Source organism: Gymnogyps californianus, chromosome 2, assembly GCF_018139145.2.
Source record: "Gymnogyps californianus isolate 813 chromosome 2, ASM1813914v2, whole genome shotgun sequence".
In the NCBI taxonomy this organism is placed as follows: domain Eukaryota; kingdom Metazoa; phylum Chordata; class Aves; order Accipitriformes; family Cathartidae; genus Gymnogyps; species Gymnogyps californianus.
Genome location: NC_059472.1, coordinates 918,563 through 942,378, shown reverse-complemented (window position 1 = coordinate 942,378; position 23,816 = coordinate 918,563). Strand labels below are relative to the sequence as shown.

The following is a 23,816-nucleotide window of genomic DNA, read 5'->3' as shown; positions in this document are numbered from 1 at the left end:
TCCCCCAGTGTGGTGGGTCCCCTAAATGGAGGGGTCCTCCAAACCTCTCCCTGGGTTTGGGGGGGGGGGCTGCTCCTGGCATCGGGGTGCTCCCCACCCCTTTTCTCCCTGCAGGACCCTTCCCCCCCTGCCCCATCATGCTGTCCTGGAGTTGCTGGGCTCTGCTGCTCCTCTGTGCCACCACTGGGTTTTTTGGGTGGCTGGGCCTCGGCACCCCCCAAGAGGAGGTGGATGTCCCCCCGGAGCTGGGGATCCCCTGGAGCTGGGGATCCCCCCACACGTCCCCTTCGAGATGATCACGGGTGACGACCGGTTCCAGGCTGAAGCCATGTGCTGGAAGCTGTCACCCCTGGACTCCTGCTGCTGTCAGGTGTGGCCGTGGGGCTCCTCCCCTGGTTGGGAAATGGGGGTCCCCGGGGACCCCCACCCTGTGCAGCTGCTTTGCCTGGTGTGGGGTGCCCTGTGGTGACATGGGATGGTTTTGGGGGGGCAAAGGCCAAGTGCTGGGGTGGGCTCACACCTTTCTCCTTATATCACACCCAAAAAACAACCCCTCTGTACCCCCACCCTGGCTGTGCTGGGAGCACCCATGGGTGCTGAGCCCTGCTGACACTGCTGCTGCCAGGTTGTGGTGCGGCTCCAGTCACCCTGTGCCGACCTGAGTGAGGAGGAGGAAGAGGCACCCAAGCTGGGGGTGGATCTGTTCAACTGCCAGGCCAGCGCCAAGGGTCGCCGGACATACCCCTGCACACCAGGCACGGTAAGGTGCTGGGACAGGGCACCCCAAATCCTGTTTTCTCCAATTCCTCCCCAAATCCTGTAGTAATCCAATGCAATTCCCCCCCCAGAATCCTAAACTTTGTAGCCGCAGAGCCTGAGCTGCACCCAGCCACCTCTGCTCAGCCTCTCATCCTCATTTTGGGGTAAAACCAGCCCTGTTTAGCCCATTTCCCCCATGGCAGATGGAGGTTTCTGCTCCTGATCCCCTTCCCACCCCCAGCCTTGCTCGCTTCCAAAGGCTTTTCCGAAGTCTCTTTCCCCGGCACCATGGGATGGAGGTTAAACACTGGGGGCTCATTTTGGGATGCTGAGGGGGTGCCCATGGGGAGAGCCAGCATCCACCTGGTATGTGGTGGTGAATATCGCCATGGGGTGATGGTTTGTGGGGGGCTGTGGGCCCACCCCCCATCACCACCACCCCAATATTCACCCCAGGAGGAGCTGCAGGAGCAGCGGGCCGGGTGGCTGCGGCCGAGACTGGAGAACCCCGTCCACCTCAGCCTGCAGCAGCCAGCACTGGATGAGACCCTCATCGCCAGCGGGGAGCACCGGGTGGCCCAGCTCATGGAGGACATCACCCAGCGGATGGGTAAGAGCCGCTGGCTGGGATGCTGCTACGTCCCTGTGTCCCGCTTTGGGGACGAACCCAACCTCTCGTGCCTCCCTACAGGGAACATGAGCAGCCGTGGGGCCATGGGGCTCCGGGAAGGGCACCGAGTTGTCCTGTCCGACCTCCACCACGCACAGGAAAAAGCTCAGGACATCTATTCCCAACTAGGTGGGAACACGGCAAACCCTGTTCCCGGCTCTTTTTGCACCGGGACACCTCTGGGTGCAGCTCTCCCAGCGGAGAGGCTCATCCCAACGCCGTATCCATCTCCTCTGTGTGTAGAGAGTGACCTGGCCCGTCTCCTGGCCCAGCAGCGCTGGATGGAGGAGGTGATGGAGAAGCTGCGGAGGGTCAACCAGAGCCTGGGGCTGATGCTGGCAGCAGTGGAGGGTGCACGGAGCCGGCTGGAGAACAGTCTGCAGCACCTCCATGCCATCCTTGACCCAGCCGGTGAGCGGTGGATGGGTGCTGGAGGGTGGTGGATGGGTGCTGGAGAGTGCCAATGTGGGGCTCTTGCTCCCGTCCTGTAGGTCGGAGCCCAGGTGCCATCTCCACCTGCATCCTACACGGCTCTTTCTTTGTGCTGCTGGTCGCGCTACTGGTGCCCACGCCGCCCCGTGCCATCCTCCTCCTCCTCTTCCTTGCCTCCAGCACCCTCAGCGAGCTCCTTGGTATCCCGGCACTCTCCACTCTCCTGGCCCTTGCTGTGGCAGGTGGGGATGGTTTTAGGGGGGGACCTGGTTGGGGACACACCACCCTGGGGGTGCTACAGGGGTGGGCTGGGGGTACTCTGCTGTCTCCCACCCTCTCGACTTCCCCGCAGGGCAGTGGTTGGTGGCGTCTGCCCGCCACGGTGCTGGGGGATCCTGGCTGGTGCCTCCCCGGGAGGAGCCCCGTCACCGGCTCACCTCCACCCCGGACAGGTAGGAGATGGTTGAGGGAGGGGAAGGGGCATGGGCATGGCACCCTTGGGAGCTGCTAGGACCCATCCTGGATGTCCCATCTTGCTGTCATCTGGCAGAGGTCCCCAGGGTGGGTTGCTGGTCCCCAGGAGGCGGCAGGACACATCTTGTTGGCTTGCCGGCAGTTTTTGGACACCTCATCCCAGCTCCCTGCCCTATTTCTGCCTGGAGGAGGGTGTGGGGAGGCTGGAGAGGGGGCTGGCATCGCAATGGGGGTGAGGAAGGAGCCACCAAGGTGATGGAGCTCCAGGTTTCCTTCTTCCCGTGTAGGGAGCACGCAATGGAGCTGTTGCAGGAGGACCTGGACAGGATGGAGATCAGCTGCCTGCAAGGTGAGAGCCGGCCGGGCAGGGGGACACGGAAGAGATGACCATGAGGTGGGAGATGTGGTGGCTGTAGGACAGGGGTCTGAAGCCCCAGCACGTCCCCATCCTGTGCTGGGGCGTGTGTGTTACCCCAGAGTGTCCCCAAGCTATGCTAGGGCATGTGCACCACCCCAGGGTGTCCCCATCCAACACCTGGGGACAGCAGTGCTGGGAGTGTGTCACCACCCATGCCATGTTCTTGCAGAGCCCTCGTGCCTGGAGCAGCCCCCAGCGACGGCAGGGGATCTCCCCGGCTTAGCAGGGTGGGTGTCACCCGTCCCCGGCGGCTGGAGGACAAAGCTGAGTTCATGTGGGGTAAGCCTGAGCTTGGGGATAGGTGCTGGGTGGGATGTCCCCAGGTTGGGCCAGATCCTGCTCCTGGGGGCCACTTGGGTCCCCCTGAGGGTCAGGTCCTCTAGGGCTGGGGTGTCATCGTGACTGCGCTTCTGGGTGCTGGACAACCTGTTGGGAGAGGGGCCCAGGGCTGGTCCTGCAGCGCTTGTGGGGACATGACACCCAAGTAGGACTCTTGGGTGGAGGGGGTGTCCTCCAAGGATGGATGGTTAAGGCACCCATGCTGTAGGACCCACATGTCCTCAGGGGACCAGGGACATCTCCTGCAGGACAGGAGGGTCACCGGGGACAGAGGGTGCCCTGCCAAACCTCTTATTCCCCAACCAGGTGATGCTGGAGCCGGCTCTGGGTGCTGGGAAGCACTGGGAGCCCAAACACTGCAGCCCGAGCCAGTCTCTGGCCAGCAATGTGTGAGTACCAACCCCAGAGCACATCCCTTCTCCAGGGACACCAGGGGCTGGTGTCACCTTGGGGTGCAGCCAGTGACCTGACAGTGGGGGGGGACAGCCCCATTGGGGGCTTCCTGGGGTGCTGATGGGTCTCTCCTCTCTAGGTCCTTGCTGTCCCCACGGTCACCATGCCAGGGGCTCACCAAGGCCGGGCAGCGATGCCGGAAGAAAGCCATCCCCGGGCAGGACTTCTGCCACGTCCACACCACCGGTCGAGCCTCGTGCAGCGGCTTGACCATGGACTTGGCCCCCCGTGCTTGATCCTCTACCCCCTTCCCAGAGGGGTTTTAAAACCCTTTTTTGGCTCTTCCAGCTCTTGGTGGAGGACACATGGTGGTGCTCAGGACCCTAAGGGTGCCGTTCGACATGAGTACAGGACCGTGCTGTGGGGCAGACGCTCCTCATCCCACCAGTTTTATGCTGTTTGCATGTATTTTAATAAATGCCATATTTACAGCTGGAGCATTCCTCATTCTGGTCCCCCCACCCACCCATCCTGATGCTGGGGCTTTGCTGGGGGCTTCGGGACCATCCCCATGTACTGGAAGCAACAGCAAATGCTTGTCTGCCATTCCTGTGCCAGCGGAACCCTGATCACCTTTTCCCTTTATTACAGCCTAATTACAGGTAATTAGCAGTGTAGCCTGTTACAGCTCAGCCAGAGCTGCCAGCCTCTTGGACACAGCCAAGGCGGTGGTGGTAGCTCCAGCTGGCTGCTACCACCTAGTCTGGGGTCCCAGCACCTTTGGGGTGCCCCAACCTTCCTCCCCTCTGCCCTGGGCATCCTGCACCACTCCCAGCAGCGGGCAGGAACGTGGGGTCTGCTCCCTGGGCTCTGGCCCCCTTTTTACTTTGGAAATGTCACTGTCACCCCCCCAGCCCCGTTCCTCTGCCCCAGCAAAGGACAACCCTGAGTTGAAGAGGATGATGCCGGGTACCAGGTCATGCCGATCCCGGTGCCACGTTGGCCTGTCACTTCCTGGCATTGGCATAGTTGGTGCTGAACCAGGCGCAGGTTTCCTTCACGGCTGGGGAGGGAGAAGGTGGGATGGGTTTTGGGATTAGGGATGCAGTTTGTTCATAGAATCATAGAATGGTTTAGGTCGGAAGGGACCTCTGAAGGTCATCTAGTCCAACCACCCTGCAATGAGCAGGGACATCTTCAATTAGATCAGGTTGCTCAGAGCCCCGTTCAACCTGACCTTGAACATTTCCAGGGATGGGCCATCTGCAACCTCTCTGGGCAACCTGGTCCAGTGTTTCACCACCCTCATTGTAAAAAATTTCTTCCTTATATTTAGTCTGAATCTCCCCTCTTTTAGTTTAAAACCATTATCCCTTGTCCTATCACTACAGGCCCTGCTAAAACGTCTGTCCCCATCTTTCTTAGAAGCCCCCTTTAGGTACTGAAAGGATGGACCACCCTGATGCCACCAAGGCTAATTGCAGTGGGTAGGATCTCTGTTTCATGGAGCCCCCCATCTCACCTTGCCTGAACGGTGTGAACTGGAAGCCAGGCAGGTAGCGCCGTAGCTTGGCGTTGCTGGCCGTCTTCTTGAACTGCCCATCTGCCTTGGTGGTGTCAAACTGGGACGGGAAGGATTAAGGGAAACCAAAGGGGAAAAACGGGTCTTGCTCTGCCCCACTGTGTCCTGGCTCTGGCCCACAGCATCTCCACTGGAGCCCTGTAGCCGCTGGTGGAAAGTGGGGTGCCCCCATGCTGCAGCAGCCCTGCGAGCATGGGGGGCCGCCCTGCGGTGAAGGATACAACAAGCTCTCCCCTGAAGTCCATGGCCTCCACAATTGCCTCTGCTGCCTCCCTGATGGAGACTTCATCTTCTTCTCCCACTGTGGAAAAGGGCATGATCATGGCTGTTCCCCCATCCTCTTGAAAAGGGGCTGGGGGGGGGCAGGGGGGCAGACAGGGCTTACCTGACAAAATGATGGGCTCCACCTCATCGTATTCCCGCAGGACCCAAAGGAAGAGCCGGGCCAGGTCCTGCAGAGGGGCAGACAGCTCTTGCGGGGTGGCTGCTGTCCCCCAGCCCTCCCATCACAAGGGGACCCAACCCTGAGGGTGGCCAAAGCTGCCCAGGACAACCCAGGTGGGCTCAGACCCTGCTGGGGTCTGGGCACCGCCCCCCCCAGACCCATACCCTGCCTCCCCCAAGCTGTGGGAGGTGAGTGCTCCCCAAGGCCACGCGTACCAGGGAGTAGATGAATTGTCTCCTGGGCTTGCCCGTGCCCCAGACAGTCAGAGCAGAGCCGGTCTCTGCAGGAGGAAGGAGAGCGTGTCCATGAGCATCGGAGCCACCTCCACTCACCCTGGCTACCCTGCAGAGCAGCTCATGGAGCAGGCAGGAGAAAAAAAAAAAAATCAAAAAATCAACCCAAGCCTCTCAAAAAAAGCCATAAGAAGTCCTGCCACACTCACGTTTGGCCAGGTAGACCTTGTGGATGAGCCCTGGCAAGACGTGGCCATCCTCGATGTTGAAGTTGTCGTGTGGCCCGAAGACATTGGTGGGGATGACGGCGGTGAAACGGCAGCCATGCTGCTCAAAGTAGCCCCTGGGTGAGAGCAGGGGGGGTGCAGGTGGGTTGTCCACCAGCTACAGTCACCCACCCCTCTGGCACAGAGCTGTCCCCAGAAGACCCCCGGCCAGCAGCATCTCCATCTGCTGAGCCCAGGTATCTCCCCAGCTCCATTTAATTCCTGGGAGTCCCATGGGATTCCCCTTGCCCTGATAACCGGTGGGTGCTCGCAGCCTGCAAGGGCTCACCCGTGTTCCCCCACCCCCACCCCGCACCTATTCTGGATGTCGATCATCCTCTTGGCGTAGGAGTAGCCAAAGTTGGAGCTGTGAGGTGGCCCGTTGTGAATCTGGGGACAGGAGAGCAGAGAGTTAAACAGGGCAGGGACCTCTCCTGGGCTGTGCACGGGAATGGAGATGCTCACCATGTTCTCGTCAATGGGGTACGTCGTCTTGTCTGGGAAGATGCAGGTGGAGAGGCAGGAGACCACCTTCTGCACCCCCGTCTCGTACGCCGAGTGCAGGACGTTGTCGTTGATGTGGATGTTTCTCCTCTGGGGATGGAGAGATTTGTCAAATCTGTGGGGTGGGGACCCCCAAAACCCTGCACCCGATGGGTGATAACTCATTAATAACTCCAGAAACCAGAGAGCTCTGGTGTGGCTCCAGCAGCAGAGCAAGCCAAGTCCCCGTGTCCCCATGCCTCGGCTTGGGGAGGGCAGGGGGTTGCAGCATCCTCAGGGACCCCGATACCACCCGTTTGCCAGGTGCTCACCCAAAAATCCAGGTTGTAGCGGATGTTTTTGAAGAGGCCCCCGACCATGGCAGCCAGGTGGATGACGTGGGTGGGCTTGTGCTGCTCAAACAGGGCTTTGGTCTCTGCGGCATTCCTAGGATGGGAAATTTTGGGGTTCAGCGGTGCTGAGGGAGCAGACCGGGGGGGTTTCCAAGCAAAAACCCACGCGGTCAACTCACGTCAAGTCAGCATCTCTGGAAGACACGAAGATCCACTCCTCATCTGGCCGCCCCTCTCCATCAGCCACCACCTTCTCGATGGCTCTCCCCACCAAGCCGGTGCCACCCGTCACCAGGACGCGCTTGGGCACCAGCCCCGCTGCCTCCGTCATGGCCAAAACCCTGCGGGGAGTGGGGGGGCTAAGCTGGGGTCACCTCGGGGTGCACCCAGCTATGGACCACTGAGCTCACACCCCCCCCCCCCCCCCGGCATGGGCACCCACGAGCACCAGCCATGAACATCAGCCACGCGCCAGGCCGGTGGGATCCTTTTTGGGGGGGGCTTTTACCCGCTTCTGCCGGCAAAAGCAAAAAGGAAAGCGGAAGCGGTGTGTTTGGCGGCGACGTGGCCGGGCCGGGGCAGCAGAAACTCGTCAGCTGTAGTTGCTAATTAATGAAATTGGCTGGTGGCCCGCAGGTTCCCCGTGCGCAGGCGGCACCTGGGCTGGGGCCAGACCCTGCCACGCGGCACCGCACGGCACTGCCCGGCCTCTGGAAATGGAGGCTCACCCCGCACCCCATGCCTCTCCCAAGCCCCAGGTCTGCACCCTAAATCTCCCCCTGCACCCTAGGTCTGCACCACAGATCTCCTCCTGCACCCCGAGACCCAGGTCTGCACCCCATGACTCCCCTGTGCCCTGAGTCCCCAAGTCTGCACCCAGGTCTGCCCCCCACGCCTCCCCTGCACCCCAAACCCCAGGCCTGACCCCCATGTCTCCCCTGCACCCCGAGTCCCAGGTCTGCACCCCACGCCTCCCCTGTGCCCTGAGTCCCAAGTCTGCACCCAGGTCTGCAACCCACACCTCCCCTGCACCCCAAACCCCAGGTCTGCACCCAGGTCTGCCCCCCACACCTCCCCTGCACCCCAAACCCCAGGCCTGACCCCCACGCCTCCCCTGTACCCCGAGTCCCAGGTCTGCACCCTACTCCTCCCCGCACCCCAGCCCCCCTCCCGCAGCGCCGCCCCTATCCCAGCCCGGAGCCGCCCACCGCGGGGGCCCCCCGGACCCCTCGTACCCCTTTGGGGCTCTCCCCTCCGTACTGTCCCCCCTCTCTGGGGACCCCCCCACTCCCACACACACCCCCCACCCCGCCCCGAGCACCCCTGCGTGGGCGGAGGCTGCCCCCGCAAAAGCTCCCTGATGGGAGGGGGTGTGGGGGGGGTCCCCTCTCACCCCGCCACGGGGCTCGGCTGGAATCGGCTCGGCTCGGCTGCGTTCGGCTCGACCCGGCTCGGCGGAGCTCGGCTCGGCCCGGCGGAGCTCGGCTGGGCTCGGCCGGGCTCGGCCTCTCTTCCTGCCGCCCCGCCGCCGTCACCGGGAGCCGCCGCTCGGCTCCTCGGGAAATGGAGTCCGCGCCCGGGGTCACCGACACCGGGAGCTGCCAGAGCACCGGGGGACACCGGCACCACCCCCCATCGCTTGCATGGGGGTGCTGGTACAAGCCCAGGCAGTTGCACGCTTGCACACAGCAGGCAGCGGTGCAGGGGAAGGGAAGGGGGTACGCAGGTTCCGTTCCGTTCCCTCTCCTCCTCCCTAACACAAAGGGCTCGTCAAAAGGGATTTCGATGAGAAAAGGCTTAATCACCTTTAATGCACTTAAGCTGAGATTTAAAATGAGCAGAGCTTTCCGGTGGGTGGGGGATGGTTTCAAAGACCCCCCCGCCCACTCCTGCTGGCTTTTCCTTCGGGATTTCTGCGAGGCAAAGGCAGGGCCTTGCACTGCTCTAAATTAAAATGTTGAAAAATGGGATTAAGGAAGACCCAGCCGGGAATTCCCACTTTTCCCCCAAAAGAGATATGGCCTTGATGTCGAGGAGCAGTACGATATCACGGATTTCTCACTCCTTTTCTCCCTCCTCCTGGCTGAGACCTGGAAGAGGAACATGCCCTTTTCCTTCAGGCAAGTCTGAAGAAAAGCTGAATCCTTGGGGACACCCTTCCTGGGGGCAGTGTCATTTTTTCCCCCTGCACACTGAAAAATGTCACCTTGTGCTTGTGTGACCAGCCATATCCCATGGAAGTGCCTGGCCCCTCTCCCAGCTGGGTGAGTCCCAGCATGTCCCCAGCCCTCCCAGGGCTTTCCCAACTCCAAAATCCTGCTCCCATGAGTGACTCCAGTCCTGGTGCTATTTTTCGCCCCATGATGCAGGACGCCCTGGCTGATCTCACATGTGGAGCCAGGGATGAAGCACTGAAGCTCCTTCTCCATGCTGGCTAACCCCTCATCTGCGCTGCAAACAGCATCACCTCTTTCATCCTCCATGAGACACCAAAGTTTGGCAAGAAGAAACTTCATGTTGATGTTTCCTGCATGTCCCACTCCACCTGCACCGGCTCAAGGTAGGGGGATGAATCACAACCCCCCCACATCCAGCTGCATCCACGCTTCCAGCTCGCCGCATGGTACAATTATAGAATAGAAGGGTTTGGGTTGGAAGGGACCTTTAAAGATCATCTAGTCCAACTCCCCTGCCATGGGCAGGGACATCTCCCACTAGATCAGGTTGCTCAAAGCCCCGTCCAACCTGACCTTGAACACTTCCAACGATGGGGCATCCATTAGACGAGCTACGGAAATGCAAAAGGCCAAGGAAGATTTTCCAGGTGCTGGTGGGAGGATAAGAGCTTCCTGCTGCATCCTGCAAACTTCGGAGACTAATTAGGGGTAACCCCTCTTTCAGCCGAGGAATCGCTGGGAGGTGGCACAGCCGGAGCTGCTGTGGCAGCAGCTGAATAACCACAGTGCTGGATTTAAATATGCTAATTCTGGAGCTAATTACCAAAGCAATGTTAGAGCATGAGGGAAGATCACAGGGGAGAGCTGTAAACTTGCGGTGACTGTGTGGGATGGAGCAGGGCTCTCTTGTTAATGAAATATCACCCAGGCTTTTGATATTATCTAGCAAGATCTTGTGAGTTAAGGATGAAAACCTGGAGGAGACCCATTAGCTCAAGTGGGCAGATCTTCTGCGTAACATAAACCAGAGGACAGCCCAGGACCTTGCAGCAGGCAGGATAAAGCCTGGGTGGCTTGGTCAGATCCCACTGTCATCGGAGAACTGCTGCTTCATCTGACGCATTGTTTCCATAACAAAGCTTCCTTGTGGGTGACCTCTTTCTCTCGAACTGGTCCGGTTTTGGCTCCAGCCCCACTCCCTGCTCTGCCCTCCCCATTCCTCCCAGGAAAGTGGGGCAGATGGGTATGAACTGCCCGGATGCAGCCCATCCCAGCGTGGAAGCCGGCTCTCGATGATGCTGTATGGCTGCGGCCTAGCTCCAGGAGCCCAGGTGAGACACACCAGCTCGAAGCATCCCTCTCCCACTTAGATTTCAGTTTTGTGGTTCTCTTTTATGCTTTTAGGTAGACGCAGGTTAGGATAGGATAAAAAATAAAAAATCAGTTTATTGAAAATTCATTAAGTAATACAATTACAGTTACAGTATAACAATTCATTAAGAACTTAAAACAGTCCGAGCTTGACTAGCAAATATATGTACAATATCCACTGAAGTAAATAGCACACGATTTGATAAACAACACTCAACCTTTTCCCATCGGGAACTAGGGAGTCCTAGTTCTGCTAATAACTCGTAATTGCCTTGATGCCATTTTCCATGTGCTCCCAGAGGAAAACCCATAAATTTGATAGTAGCGGCATTCGTCAGTTCTTGAACTTGATGTTTCAGATGTTGATATTTCCTAAATTTTTCTGCCGTCGCATCTGCCAAAGATGTTAGTTTACTCTCATATCTAACAGTGATGTCTACTACCAAGGCTAGATCTCCTTTAAGGAATACCAAGTCCCGTTTATATAGTTCATTTTGTTCGTCTTTCAGCAACGGCTCTTGGAATACTACCCATTCGTTCTTTTTGGCCTCTTCCGCCAGCAATTCGCATAGTTGGTTATGTCTTTCAATCCTAGCATCTTGCACCACAGGGCAGTATCCAATGATATGGAAACAGGTCTCATCCTCTGCCTGACAATGCCGACACGATTTAATCTGAGTCTTATGTCTGCCCCTTGCCAAAAATTCTCTTGCGGGGTAGACACTGGCTCTCAGCTGTAATGTTGTGATGAGCTTTCTATGGGGAATGCCTCTGTAATATTCAATCCAGTTGTTACCAGTTTTATCCTCAAAGTTGGAAATTCCACGGCCCTGGGATAGCAACTTGGTCCAGTTCACAAATTCTTGCTTTCACCAGTTACAAGGTCTCGGAAAAACCACTTTTGGAGCGGACATCTCCCATTCCCAGGCCGGTTCCTCACCACCTAACTCCTCTGATATCACCATAACTGCTTTCAGGTCCCAAATAGATGGAATTTTATCCTTATCTCCTCCTGCTGCAATCCACAATCTTTCAAATTCCTTCTCAATACCCTCATGTCGTACAATTGCTCTTACTGTCTCATCCAAAGACTGTGCAATTCTATGTAGTCTTCGGGCCTGTACACTGGGGATCAATCCCGAGCGTCTGGTAATACCCAGGCCTCCATCCTGAGTGCTGGAATACAGGATGGCATCACAGGTACTTGGTGGTAGACATAACTATTCCTTGACAGCCGCTTGAATTGCCAGATCAACTGTTCCTAGGTACGTAGCCTTTACATCGGCCTGGTCCGCTAAGTAAATCAGTTGTGGAATAGTATAGCCTTTCAAGGTGTCAACTTTCTAAAATGGCTTCAGAGAAGACCTCCCACTCCGTTGTAACCATCCCTCTATTTTTTCCAGTAGTTCTGGTTTTGCTATTCCAGTCCATGGGTCTATACGTAGGCCCAGATACTTTTCAGAGCTACCAGGTTCAATAATATGAAGGGGGGTGCCGTTAATCGTCCATGGAGGACAGTCATTGATCATATATGAATCTCTCGTAGGCTGAATGTAAAAGCCATGGCACACCAGCAGTGAGCCCCTTTCTGGGTCATGTCCTGCAGTACAGCCTGTGCCGCCCTCCATGCATGATTTTGGCCAGCTGAAGTCCATTTTGTCCCAAGCAGCCCAGCTCCCACCAGTTTCCACAGGGGTTGAGGGTTGCTCCCACCAACGTGCAGCCCCTTGGCAATGGGAGAGTTGTCCAAAAGCATGGGACAGTCTTGCAGAGCCACAGAGGGGGGGAGGCTGGGACGGAAACGGGCACAACAGCCATGGCTTCTCCTAGACCCCCTTGCTCTTGCTAATGATGGCTGGTTTCTCATACTATGAAATATGAACCAGGAGCAGTTCGAATGGAAAATTTCTGACTTGGGTTGGGACAGGAATGAATCAGACCCCTTGCAGACTCCCAGTTCATGGGATTGGGAGCAGCTGCTGCACAAGAACGTCCTTACTGTCATCACTTTGCATTCAGCCCTGCCGAGTCCAGTCCTCTTGAAGGAGGGAAACAATGGAAAAGGCCATGCATGGCTGCAAGCTCTGACCGCTCTGTGATGGGGTTTGGGGCTGCTCTGAGAGCGGGGTCCTGGCTGGGTGGCTGAGAGTCCCACTGGGAGTCAAACACTGGGAGAGGTGCCACTTGTTTCACGTGCAGCTTGGGAGGGTGCCCTCCAGCACGTCCCTCCTGCTGTATGCCTGGCTTGGGGTCTCCTAAGGATGGGGTACAGACAACTGATCAGGGGGAAACCAAAGGTACCTGGCTTCCCCAGGGTGGATGTGAGAGAGACATGTGCTGGTCAATCCATCCTCTGGGCAGAGGTCAATGTGGCTATGAGCCTCCTCCCGGTGCTCCCTTGAACCCGTCTGAGCTGACTGTGCCCAAAATAAGCGGCTCTGGAGCAAGTTTGGGCTGAGACATGCTCTAAAGCATGAGGCAGACATCCCGCTGGGCCTGGCTGCTCAGACATGTCGCAGGGCTGCGGGGAGGTGAGATCCTGCACCCATTGCAGTCCAAGGGTTGATGTCAAGTGGGCTGAACTCCAAGGTGAACAACTATCGCTCATAAGAGCAGGTATTACTTGAGTTTGTTTTCTATTGATTAGACATTACTTTAAGATGAGCTGAAGTAAGCCCCTCAAGGCCAACGAAGCATGTCTGGAGGAGGGATGTGCTATTTACACGAAATCACCAGATAACAAGGCCAAACACATCCAAACCCATTCCCCCTCTTCTTGCCCGGCCCCGAGGCAGGTGACGTTTGGTTTTGATTTTAGGGAAGGGCATTGTCCCTAGGCAAAAGCTTCCTCTTTGAAACGAGGCTGATCCAGCTGTGCACAGAGCTCTCCGGCACTCTGGACTCCAGCTGCTCTGCAGATGTTCTCTTAATTTGCTTTTGATGAATATTTCAGTGCTGCCAATAACACTGGAGACTGTGAGCTCCTCTCTCAGCCCAGAGCTCACCTGTATTGGAAAAGCCTTTATACAGACAGTGAAAAATAAAAACAAGAAAGAAGAAAGAGTGAGTAGCACGGCTGATAAGCAATTAGGGGGAACCAAAAACCTTTGGTACCCACAGGTCTGGGTTTAAGTGCCTGAGTTGGGAGGCAGAGAGGTAGGAGGGGGGCACAAGGGAATGAGCCCACCCCACCAGCTCCTGGCCATACAGCCCCGCAGGAGCCCCATCTTCACAGCAGAGCAGGATCTCTGTAGGGCGACCATCAGCCGAGGTGCTTTGCTTGCAGTAGGTTTTGCCAGAGCACCGAGGTCTTCCTGCCGCACAGCGGGAGCGGCCCGCCAGAGGTCTCGCGATGGTCTTTGGCTTGTAAGAAGGTGGTTGCAGCGGAGAGTAGTGGACATAGGCGAAGGGGCGATGCCAAGCAGGAAGTGGGAGGAGAGGAGGAGGTACGTGGGCCGTGTTTGCAGGCAGCCCGGGCTGGCCCCTTCCCTGCTTCCTTGCTTGGTGCCTTGAGAGGAGGAGCTGTGGCCGGCAGGTCCACGTGCCAGCAAGAGCCCGGAGGTGCGTCCTCAATCCATGCCGTGGCTTCCAGGCTGTGGGTGGTTGGTGTCAGGGGTGGGGGCGAGGGCCCTTAGCAGGGGTAGCAGCCTCTTGCGCCGCTGAAGCAGCCCAGGCCTCCAAAGCCGTAGCCGAAGCCACCGGAGGAGATGGGCACTCCCTGGGAGCTGAGGACGTTGCCCACGGCAGCCGATGCGGAGGATCCGACGGCGGTGTTCTGGGGGAAGGAGGTGAGGATGGGTCCTGGGAGGGTGACGACCACGGTGGAAGGCTGGATGACGACGCGGGAGTCCTCGCACTGCCTGACACAGGGCTCGTTGCAGCTGTTAGCCAGCGGGGTGGGTCCGCAGGGGCGGCAGAGGTCGTAGCAGGCCATGTCTGTGGTGTGGAGGGGCCCTGGAAGAGAGGGTGATGAGAAAGCGGAGGGGCGTGGGGGTGCGAGGGGCGGTGATGGAGGAGGGCGAGGGAGTGGGGAGGGCTGGTGTGGGGCTGTGGGGAGCGTGGCGGTGGGGAGGCGTCAGGGCTGCTGAGGCTGGGGACAGAGCGTGCTGGAAGCGAGAGGCCAGGCGCTGGAGGAGAAGGAGGGGAAGGGGGTTCAGGCTCACCTTGTTGACCGCGGAGGAGAAGGCGTCAGGAGAAGCGTGTGAGGGAGAGAGGCTCTGGGCTGGCTTTTATGCTGATCCCTGAGGGGTGGGACAGCCTTTGCGCATGACAGCATTTTGCAGCAAGCAGCTCTTGCATGCCACAGCCTGGCGAGTAATGAGGTGGGGTGTGTTTTCCTTCCCACAACGCTCCTTGTTCATGTCCTCCTCTTGAGGATGTGGCCCTGTGGCCCTGGCGGCAGCTTTTAAGTGAGATAGGTATTTGGGAGGCTTTGCATGGGAGGTGTGTGTCAGGGCATTCGGCAGACGCGACCAAAGCAGAGGAGAGGTGGGGTGTCGTCAGTGAGGTCATCCCGTGGCACTCGTGTGGTGTGGTTTGCGGGTGCGTTGTGAAGAGGGGCCCCATTTCCTGGCAGCCCTGGAAGGCTGGTCTGGGCTTTGGAGATGCGCTGGGCGTGAAGGGCTGCCCCTTCCATCGCGTTCGGTCCCTCGCTGCCTTGCTGCCAGCTCGCTAAGCCTGTCTTTAGGCCTGGCCTTTCCCGTTGGGTGTGCTCTGTGGGTGTCTTGGTGCCCTTCTTGCTTGTAAGGTTGTCGCTGGGTGTATTGGGTTTACGTCGCAAGGCTTTGGTAGCAAGGGGGCTGCCGGGGTGGCTTCTGTGAGAAGATGCCCGAGGCTTCCCCCATGTGCGACAGAGCCGGTGCCAGCCTGCTCCGAGACGAACTCGCCGCTGGCCAAACCCGAGCCAATCAGCTAGGGTGGTAACGCCTCTGTGAGAACATAGTTAAGAAGGGAAAAAACTGCTGGGCAAGAGCAGCCAGAAGATAGGCGGGCGAATGTGTGAGAGAAAGAACTCCGCAGACACCAAGGTCGGTGAAGAAGGAGGGGGAGGAGGTTTTGCAGTCGCCGGAGCAGATTCCCCTGCAGCCCGTGGTGAAGACGATGGTGAAGCAGGTTGTCCCCCTGCAGCCTGTGGAGGTCCACAGTGGAGCACCTATCCACCTGCAGCCCGTGGAGGACCCCACGCCGGAGCAGGTGGATGCGCTCGAAGGAGGCTGTGACCCCGTGAGAACGTGGAGAGGTCGCGCTGGAGCAGGTTTTCTGGCAGGACCTGTGACCCCACGGGGGACCCGCGCTGGAGCAGTCCGTTCCTGAAGGAGTGCAGGCCGTGGAAAGGACCCATGCTGGAACAGTTTGTGAAGAACTGCAGCCCGCGGGAAGGAGCCACATTGGAGAAGTTAGCGAAGGTCTGTCTCTTGTAGGAGGGACCCCTCACTGGAGCAGGCTAAGAGCGTGAGGAGGAAGGAGCGGCAGAGACGACGTGTGGTGAACTGACCGCAACCCCCATTCCCCATCCCCCTGCGCCGCTCGGCGGGAGGGGGTAGAGAATTTGGGAGCGAAGTTGAGCCTGGAAGAAGGGAGGGGTGGGGGGAAGGTGTTTTAAGATTTGTTTTTATTTCTCCTTATCCCACTCTGACTTTTGATTGGCAATAAATTAAGTTCCCCGAGTCCAGCCTGTTTTGCCCGTGACGGTAATTGGTGAGTGATCTCCCTGTTCTTCTCTCGACTCGGGAGCCTTTGATCGTATTCTTCTCCCCTTATCCAGTTGAGGAAGGGGAGTGATAGAGCAGCTTGGTGGGTACCTGGCGTCCAGCCAAGATCAACCCCCCACAGAGCCCCATCTTCACAGCAGAGCAGGGTCAGAGGCTTGTTCCTGCACGTGCTCCTCAGTGCCCCTAATTCTTTTGGTGTGAGGCATTTGGTTTGGTTTTTGGCAGCATTTCTACCCATTGGTTCCCTCGTTCACCCCCCACGCCTCCCAGCAGTTTTTTGGGGGCCGTTTGGTGAAGAGTATCTATTTATTGTACCGGAGGTGTTGATTTTGGGGTCCTGACAGGCGCCTTCTGGAAACTTGTGGGAGCTTCTGCAGCAGCTGGGGCCTGTCAGCCGCCCCCTGCTTGGCAGGTTGTTAGGTGCCTCCTGATTGGCTGGCCATTTCTCTGCGCAGTGTTTGCGGGGCCAGAGTGGGATTGGACGTAGCGGAGGGGAAACGGGAGGCGTGCATGCTGCACGGGACTGTGCACCTGAGAACCCTGAGGTGATGTTTGCATGGCAAAAGGTTGGTGAAGCAGAATAGACTAGACTAGAGTAGACCAGAAGAAGGCTAGACTAGACTAGACTAGAAGAGTCCAGTTGGCAGGGACCTACAATGGTCATCTAGTCCAACCGCCTGAGCACTTCAGGGCTGACCAAAACTGAAAGTCTATTATTAAGGGCACTGTCCTCAGCTGCTCCTCATAGGACATGCCTTCCAGCCCTTCCACCAACTTTGTTGCCCTCCTCTGGACGCATTCAAGGACCTTAACATCCTTCTTAAATGGTGGGGCCCAGGACTGCGCGCAGTACTCAAGGTGAGGCCGCACCAACGCTGAATACAGCGGGATAATCACCTCTTTTCACTGGCTGGTTATACTGCGTTTGACGCACATCGGGACACAGGTTTGCCCTCTTGGCTGCCAGGGCACGCTGCTGACTCCTATGGAGGCTGCTGTCAGCCAGCCCCCCCAGATCCCTTTCTGCAGGGCTGCTCTCCAGCCACTCCTCTCCCACTCTGTACTTGTGTCCCACATTGCTCTGTCCAGGTGCAGAATGTGGCCTTTGTTCTTGTTCAACTTCATGCCGTTGATGGTTGCCCAGTGCTCCAATCGATCTAGATCCTTCTGCAAGGCTTCTTGTCCCTCAAGAGAATCAGCAGCTCCTCCCAGTTTGGTATCATCAGCAAGTTTGCTAATGGTGCAATCCACTCCTGCATGCAGATCATTGATGAAAACCTTGAAGAGAACTGGCCCTAGAGTGGAGCCCTGAGGAACACCGCTGGTGACTGGTCGCCAGCCAGATGTAGCCCCGTTCACTGGGACCCTTTGAGCCGTGCCCTTCAGCCAGTTCTTCACCCAGCACACCCTGCACCTGCTCATCTCCCAGCTGGACGACTTGTCCAGAAGGATGCTGTGAGAGACAGGATCAAAAGCCTTCCTAAACTCCAGGAAAACTACATCCACCGCCTTCCCTTCCTCCACGAGGCAGGTGACCTTGTCGTAGAAGGCCATCAGATTAGTCAGGCAGGACTTTCCCTTAGTGAACGCGTGTTGTCTGTGCCCGATGATTGCATTGTCCTTTAAATGCCTTGGAGTTGCACCCAGTAGGATCTTCTCCATAATTTTTCCAGGTAGTGCGGTTAGACTAACAGGTCTGCAGTTTCCTGGCCCTACCCTCATTCCCTTTTTATAAATGGGAATAAGGTTGGCTAGCTTCCAGTCAGCAAGGACCTCCCCAGACGTGCCCACGTTCAGCGAAGATGAGTGTCTTGAGGGTTGTTCACTGTGCGAGCAGTGCTTGTTGGTGAGGAAGAGGAGGTGAGGTAGGAAGGGTATCTGTGCTTCTGTGTTGATGGGTGCTGGAGTGCCTGGCGGGCAAGAGGCAAGGTGGGTCAATGCAGGGCTGGGCTGGGGGTGCCATGAGTCAGGTGGACTCACGGCTGCCCCGCAGAAAGGGCGATTGTCTAAGTGGATGTGCCTAAGTCCATGGGGAAAGATGGTTGGAACCCACAAATGCTGGGGGAGCGACCTGATTTCCTTGCACTGGACGCAGAGGAATCTCATGGGGTTGAGCAAGGGGAGGTGCAAAGTCCTGTTTCTGGGGAGGAGTCAGCCCAGGTAGAAGGACTGGCTGGGGGCCAATTGCACAGAAAGGAGCTTAGCAGAGAAGGACCTTGTGGTGCTGGTGGAGAACAAATGGACCATGAGGTGGCACTGAACCCTTGCGGGAAAAGGGGCCACCAGTCTCCAGGGGGGCATTCAGAAAAGTGTTGCTAGCAGGTTGAGGGAGGTGATCCTTCCTCTTTCCTCAGCACTGGTATGGTCCCATGTGGGAGGGTGCGTGCGATTCTGTGTGAAGGTGGTCAAAGAGTGGAAGAGGTGGTGGAGTCTCCATCCTTGGAGATCCTGCAAACCCGAGTGGCCGTGGTCCCGCACAACCTGCTCTAGCTGGCCCTGCTTGGGCAGGAGGGTTGAAGCGCATGCCCTCCAGAGGTTCCTGCCGACCTAAATGGTTCTGTGAATCGGTTTGGTGGGAGGGCCGGAGAGTCATGCTGGGGAAGAGAGTCAGCCAAGTGTGGCTGTGACTTCATCAGAGGCGTGCGCAGGAGAGCGTTGTCACGTTGAAGCCTTTGCTTGAGCCAGTGATGGGCTTGTGTCACGTTCTGAAAGCCCCCCAGGTGCCGGTATGTGGTGGTGGTGGTGTTGGGGGGGCCTATTTCCTAGGAGAGGTCTTGTGGCCCTTTTCCACCCAGCCCGATGGCCTGTTGAGCCCTGGCTTTGTGGCGGGTGCAGTTGGAAGAGGCTTGGGAGAAGAAAGGAAGAGGAGGCGTCTGAGGCTGGGATGCAGGAGAACTTTATTACTAGAGGCAAAAGAGTGAAAAGGCAGGAGCGGCAAGCGGAAGGGAGGCGGTGTGAGGTGCAAGTAGGGCGACCATCAGCCGAGGTCCTTTGCTTGCAGTAGGTTTTGCCAGAGCACCGAGGTCTTCCTGCCGCACAGTGGGAGCAGCCCGCCAGAGGTCCCGCGATGGTCTTTGGCTTGTGAGAAGGTGGTTGCAGCGGAGAGTAGTGGACATAGGCGAAGGGGCGATGCCAAGCAGGAAGTGGGAGGAGAGGAGGAGGTACGTGGGCCGTGTTTGCAGGCAGCCCGGGCTGGCCCCTTCCCTGCTTCCTTGCTTGGTGCCTTGAGAGGAGGAGCTGTGGCCGGCAGGTCCACGTGCCAGCAAGAGCCCGGAGGTGCGTCCTCAATCCATGCCGTGGCTTCCAGGCTGTGGGTGGTTTGTGTCAGGGGTGGGGGCGAGGGCCCTTAGCAGGGGTAGCAGCCTCTTGCGCCGCTGAAGCAGCCCAGGCCTCCAAAGCCGTAGCCGAAGCCACCGGAGGAGATGGGCACTCCCTGGGAGCTGAGGACGTTGCCCACGGCAGCCGATGCGGAGGATCCGACGGCGGTGTTCTGGGGGAAGGAGGTGAGGATGGGTCCTGGGAGGGTGACGACCACGGTGGAAGGCTGGATGACGACGCGGGAGTCCTCGCACTGCCTGACACAGGGCTCGTTGCAGCTGTTAGCCAGCGGGGTGGGTCCGCAGGGGCGGCAGAGGTCGTAGCAGGCCATGTCTGTGGTGTGGAGGGGCCCTGGAAGAGAGGGTGATGAGAAAGCGGAGGGGCGTGGGGGTGCGAGGGGCGGTGATGGAGGAGGGCGAGGGAGTGGGGAGGCTGGTGTGGGGCTGTGGGGAGCGTGGCGGTGGGGAGGCGTCAGGGCTGCTGAGGCTGGGGACAGAGCGTGCTGGAAGCGAGAGGCCAGGCGCTGGAGGAGAAGGAGGGGAAGGGGGTTCAGGCTCACCTTGTTGACCGCGGAGGAGAAGGCGTCAGGAGAAGCGTGTGAGGGAGAGAGGCTCTGGGCTGGCTTTTATGCTGATCCCTGAGGGGTGGGACAGCCTTTGCGCATGACAGCATTTTGCAGCAAGCAGCTCTTGCATGCCACAGCCTGGCGAGTAATGAGGTGGGGTGTGTTTTCCTTCCCACAACGCTCCTTTTTCATGTCCTCCTCTTGAGGATGTGGCCCTGTGGCCCTGGCGGCAGCTTTTAAGTGAGATAGGTATTTGGGAGGCTTTGCATGGGAGGTGTGTGTCAGGGCATTCGGCAGACGCGACCAAAGCAGAGGAGAGGTGGGGTGTCGTCAGTGAGGTCATCCCGTGGCACTCGTGTGGTGTGGTTTGCGGGTGCGTTGTGAAGAGGGGCCCCATTTCCTGGCAGCCCTGGAAGGCTGGTCTGGGCTTTGGAGATGCGCTGGGCGTGAAGGGCTGCCCCTTCCATCGCGTTCGGTCCCTCGCTGCCTTGCTGCCAGCTCGCTAAGCCTGTCTTTAGGCCTGGCCTTTCCCGTTGGGTGTGCTCTGTGGGTGTCTTGGTGCCCTTCTTGCTTGTAAGGTTGTCGCTGGGTGTATTGGGTTTACGTCGCAAGGCTTTGGTAGCAAGGGGGCTGCCGGGGTGGCTTCTGTGAGAAGATGCCCGAAGCTTCCCCCATGTGCGACAGAGCCGGTGCCAGCCTGCTCCGAGACGAACTCGCCGCTGGCCAAACCCGAGCCAATCAGCTAGGGTGGTAACGCCTCTGTGAGAACATAGTTAAGAAGGGGAAAAAACTGCTGGGCAAGAGCAGCCAGAAGATAGGCGGGCGAATGTGTGAGAGAAAGAACTCCGCAGACACCAAGGTCGGTGAAGAAGGAGGGGGAGGAGGTTTTGCAGTCGCCGGAGCAGATTCCCCTGCAGCCCGTGGTGAAGACGATGGTGAAGCAGGTTGTCCCCCTGCAGCCTGTGGAGGTCCACAGTGGAGCACCTATCCACCTGCAGCCCGTGGAGGACCCCACGCCGGAGCAGGTGGATGCGCTCGAAGGAGGCTGTGACCCCGTGGAGAGGTCGCGCTGGAGCAGGTTTTCTGGCAGGACCTGTGACCCCACGGGGGACCCGCGCTGGAGCAGTCCGTTCCTGAAGGAGTGCAGGCCGTGGAAAGGACCCATGCTGGAACAGTTTGTGAAGAACTGCAGCCCGCGGGAAGGAGCCACATTGGAGAAGTTAGCGAAGGTCTGTCTCTTGTAGGAGGGACCCCTCACTGGAGCAGGCTAAGAGCGTGAGGAGGAAGGAGCGGCAGAGACGACGTGTGGTGAACTGACCGCAACCCCCATTCCCCATCCCCCTGCGCCGCTCGGCGGGAGGGGGTAGAGAATTTGGGAGCGAAGTTGAGCCTGGAAGAAGGGAGGGGTGGGGGGAAGGTGTTTTAAGATTTGTTTTTATTTCTCCTTATCCCACTCTGACTTTTGATTGGCAATAAATTAAGTTCCCCGAGTCCAGCCTGTTTTGCCCGTGACGGTAATTGGTGAGTGATCTCCCTGTTCTTCTCTCGACTCGGGAGCCTTTGATCGTATTCTTCTCCCCTTATCCAGTTGAGGAAGGGGAGTGATAGAGCAGCTTGGTGGGTACCTGGCGTCCAGCCAAGATCAACCCCCCACAGAGCCCCATCTTCACAGCAGAGCAGGGTCAGAGGCTTGTTCCTGCACGTGCTCCTCAGTGCCCCTAATTCTTTTGGTGTGAGGCATTTGGTTTGGTTTTTGGCAGCATTTCTACCCATTGGTTCCCTCGTTCACCCCCCACGCCTCCCAGCAGTTTTTTGGGGGCCGTTTGGTGAAGAGTATCTATTTATTGTACCGGAGGTGTTGATTTTGGGGTCCTGACAGGCGCCTTCTGGAAACTTGTGGGAGCTTCTGCAGCAGCTGGGGCCTGTCAGCCGCCCCCTGCTTGGCAGGTTGTTAGGTGCCTCCTGATTGGCTGGCCATTTCTCTGCGCAGTGTTTGCGGGGCCAGAGTGGGATTGGACGTAGCGGAGGGGAAACGGGAGGCGTGCATGCTGCACGGGACTGTGCACCTGAGAACCCTGAGGTGATGTTTGCATGGCAAAAGGTTGGTGAAGCAGAATAGACTAGACTAGAGTAGACCAGAAGAAGGCTAGACTAGACTAGACTAGAAGAGTCCAGTTGGCAGGGACCTACAATGGTCATCTAGTCCAACCGCCTGAGCACTTCAGGGCTGACCAAAACTGAAAGTCTATTATTAAGGGCACTGTCCTCAGCTGCTCCTCATAGGACATGCCTTCCAGCCCTTCCACCAACTTTGTTGCCCTCCTCTGGACGCATTCAAGGACCTTAACATCCTTCTTAAATGGTGGGGCCCAGGACTGCGCGCAGTACTCAAGGTGAGGCCGCACCAACGCTGAATACAGCGGGATAATCACCTCTTTTCACTGGCTGGTTATACTGCGTTTGACGCACATCGGGACACAGGTTTGCCCTCTTGGCTGCCAGGGCACGCTGCTGACTCCTATGGAGGCTGCTGTCAGCCAGCCCCCCCAGATCCCTTTCTGCAGGGCTGCTCTCCAGCCACTCCTCTCCCACTCTGTACTTGTGTCCCACATTGCTCTGTCCAGGTGCAGAATGTGGCCTTTGTTCTTGTTCAACTTCATGCCGTTGATGGTTGCCCAGTGCTCCAATCGATCTAGATCCTTCTGCAAGGCTTCTTGTCCCTCAAGAGAATCAGCAGCTCCTCCCAGTTTGGTATCATCAGCAAGTTTGCTAATGGTGCAATCCACTCCTGCATGCAGATCATTGATGAAAACCTTGAAGAGAACTGGCCCTAGAGTGGAGCCCTGAGGAACACCGCTGGTGACTGGTCGCCAGCCAGATGTAGCCCCGTTCACTGGGACCCTTTGAGCCGTGCCCTTCAGCCAGTTCTTCACCCAGCACACCCTGCACCTGCTCATCTCCCAGCTGGACGACTTGTCCAGAAGGATGCTGTGAGAGACAGGATCAAAAGCCTTCCTAAACTCCAGGAAAACTACATCCACCACCTTCCCTTCCTCCACGAGGCAGGTGACCTTGTCGTAGAAGGCCATCAGATTAGTCAGGCAGGACTTTCCCTTAGTGAACGCGTGTTGTCTGTGCCCGATGATTGCATTGTCCTTTAAATGCCTTGGAGTTGCACCCAGTAGGATCTTCTCCATAATTTTTCCAGGTAGTGCGGTTAGACTAACAGGTCTGCAGTTTCCTGGCCCTACCCTCATTCCCTTTTTATAAATGGGAATAAGGTTGGCTAGCTTCCAGTCAGCAAGGACCTCCCCAGACGTGCCCACGTTCAGCGAAGATGAGTGTCTTGAGGGTTGTTCACTGTGCGAGCAGTGCTTGTTGGTGAGGAAGAGGAGGTGAGGTAGGAAGGGTATCTGTGCTTCTGTGTTGATGGGTGCTGGAGTGCCTGGCGGGCAAGAGGCAAGGTGGGTCAATGCAGGGCTGGGCTGGGGGTGCCATGAGTCAGGTGGACTCACGGCTGCCCCGCAGAAAGGGCGATTGTCTAAGTGGATGTGCCTAAGTCCATGGGGAAAGATGGTTGGAACCCACAAATGCTGGGGGAGCGACCTGATTTCCTTGCACTGGACGCAGAGGAATCTCATGGGGTTGAGCAAGGGGAGGTGCAAAGTCCTGTTTCTGGGGAGGAGTCAGCCCAGGTAGAAGGACTGGCTGGGGGCCAATTGCACAGAAAGGAGCTTAGCAGAGAAGGACCTTGTGGTGCTGGTGGAGAACAAATGGACCATGAGGTGGCACTGAACCCTTGCGGGAAAAGGGGCCACCAGTCTCCA

General features: G+C 57.9%; 4 protein-coding genes across 5 annotated transcripts; 1 reads left to right on the top strand and 3 right to left on the bottom strand.

Annotated features, from left to right (window-relative positions):
• The first annotated feature begins 107 nt into the window (after positions 1–107).
• On the top strand, positions 108–3,976 carry LOC127029927 (protein brambleberry-like). Of its 2 annotated transcripts, XM_050915759.1 has the most exons (11): positions 108–370; positions 626–760; positions 1,216–1,369; positions 1,451–1,558; positions 1,673–1,840; positions 1,921–2,103; positions 2,214–2,313; positions 2,623–2,684; positions 2,923–3,032; positions 3,399–3,481; positions 3,625–3,976. In XM_050915759.1, exons 1-11 carry the CDS (start codon positions 293–295, stop codon positions 3,779–3,781), a joined length of 1,338 nt encoding a protein of 445 aa, XP_050771716.1. In that variant the 5' UTR covers positions 108–292; the 3' UTR covers positions 3,782–3,976. The 2 variants fall into 2 exon arrangements, with proteins under 2 accessions (XP_050771716.1, XP_050771717.1); XM_050915760.1 differs by lacking the exon at positions 1,451–1,558.
• Positions 3,977–4,406: 430 nt separating this feature from the next.
• On the bottom strand, positions 4,407–8,341 carry GFUS (GDP-L-fucose synthase). The gene is made up of 11 exons (XM_050915762.1): positions 8,241–8,341; positions 7,027–7,188; positions 6,827–6,941; positions 6,477–6,605; positions 6,328–6,401; positions 5,955–6,088; positions 5,728–5,792; positions 5,453–5,519; positions 5,289–5,368; positions 5,008–5,107; positions 4,407–4,548 (listed from the first exon to the last, which is right to left on the bottom strand). The coding sequence occupies exons 2-11, from the start codon at positions 7,176–7,178 to the stop codon at positions 4,493–4,495; spliced, it is 972 nt and encodes a 323-aa protein (XP_050771719.1). The 5' UTR covers positions 7,179–7,188; positions 8,241–8,341; the 3' UTR covers positions 4,407–4,492.
• A 5,685-nt stretch (positions 8,342–14,026) lies between these two features.
• On the bottom strand, positions 14,027–14,640 carry LOC127029934 (feather keratin-like). Its single transcript, XM_050915765.1, has 2 exons — positions 14,559–14,640; positions 14,027–14,349 (listed from the first exon to the last, which is right to left on the bottom strand). Exon 2 carries the CDS (start codon positions 14,327–14,329, stop codon positions 14,027–14,029), a length of 303 nt encoding a protein of 100 aa, XP_050771722.1. The 5' UTR covers positions 14,330–14,349; positions 14,559–14,640.
• A 4,812-nt stretch (positions 14,641–19,452) lies between these two features.
• On the bottom strand, positions 19,453–20,065 carry LOC127029935 (feather keratin-like). Its single transcript, XM_050915766.1, has 2 exons — positions 19,984–20,065; positions 19,453–19,775 (listed from the first exon to the last, which is right to left on the bottom strand). The coding sequence occupies exon 2, from the start codon at positions 19,753–19,755 to the stop codon at positions 19,453–19,455; it is 303 nt and encodes a 100-aa protein (XP_050771723.1). The 5' UTR covers positions 19,756–19,775; positions 19,984–20,065.
• Positions 20,066–23,816: the final 3,751 nt, after the last annotated feature.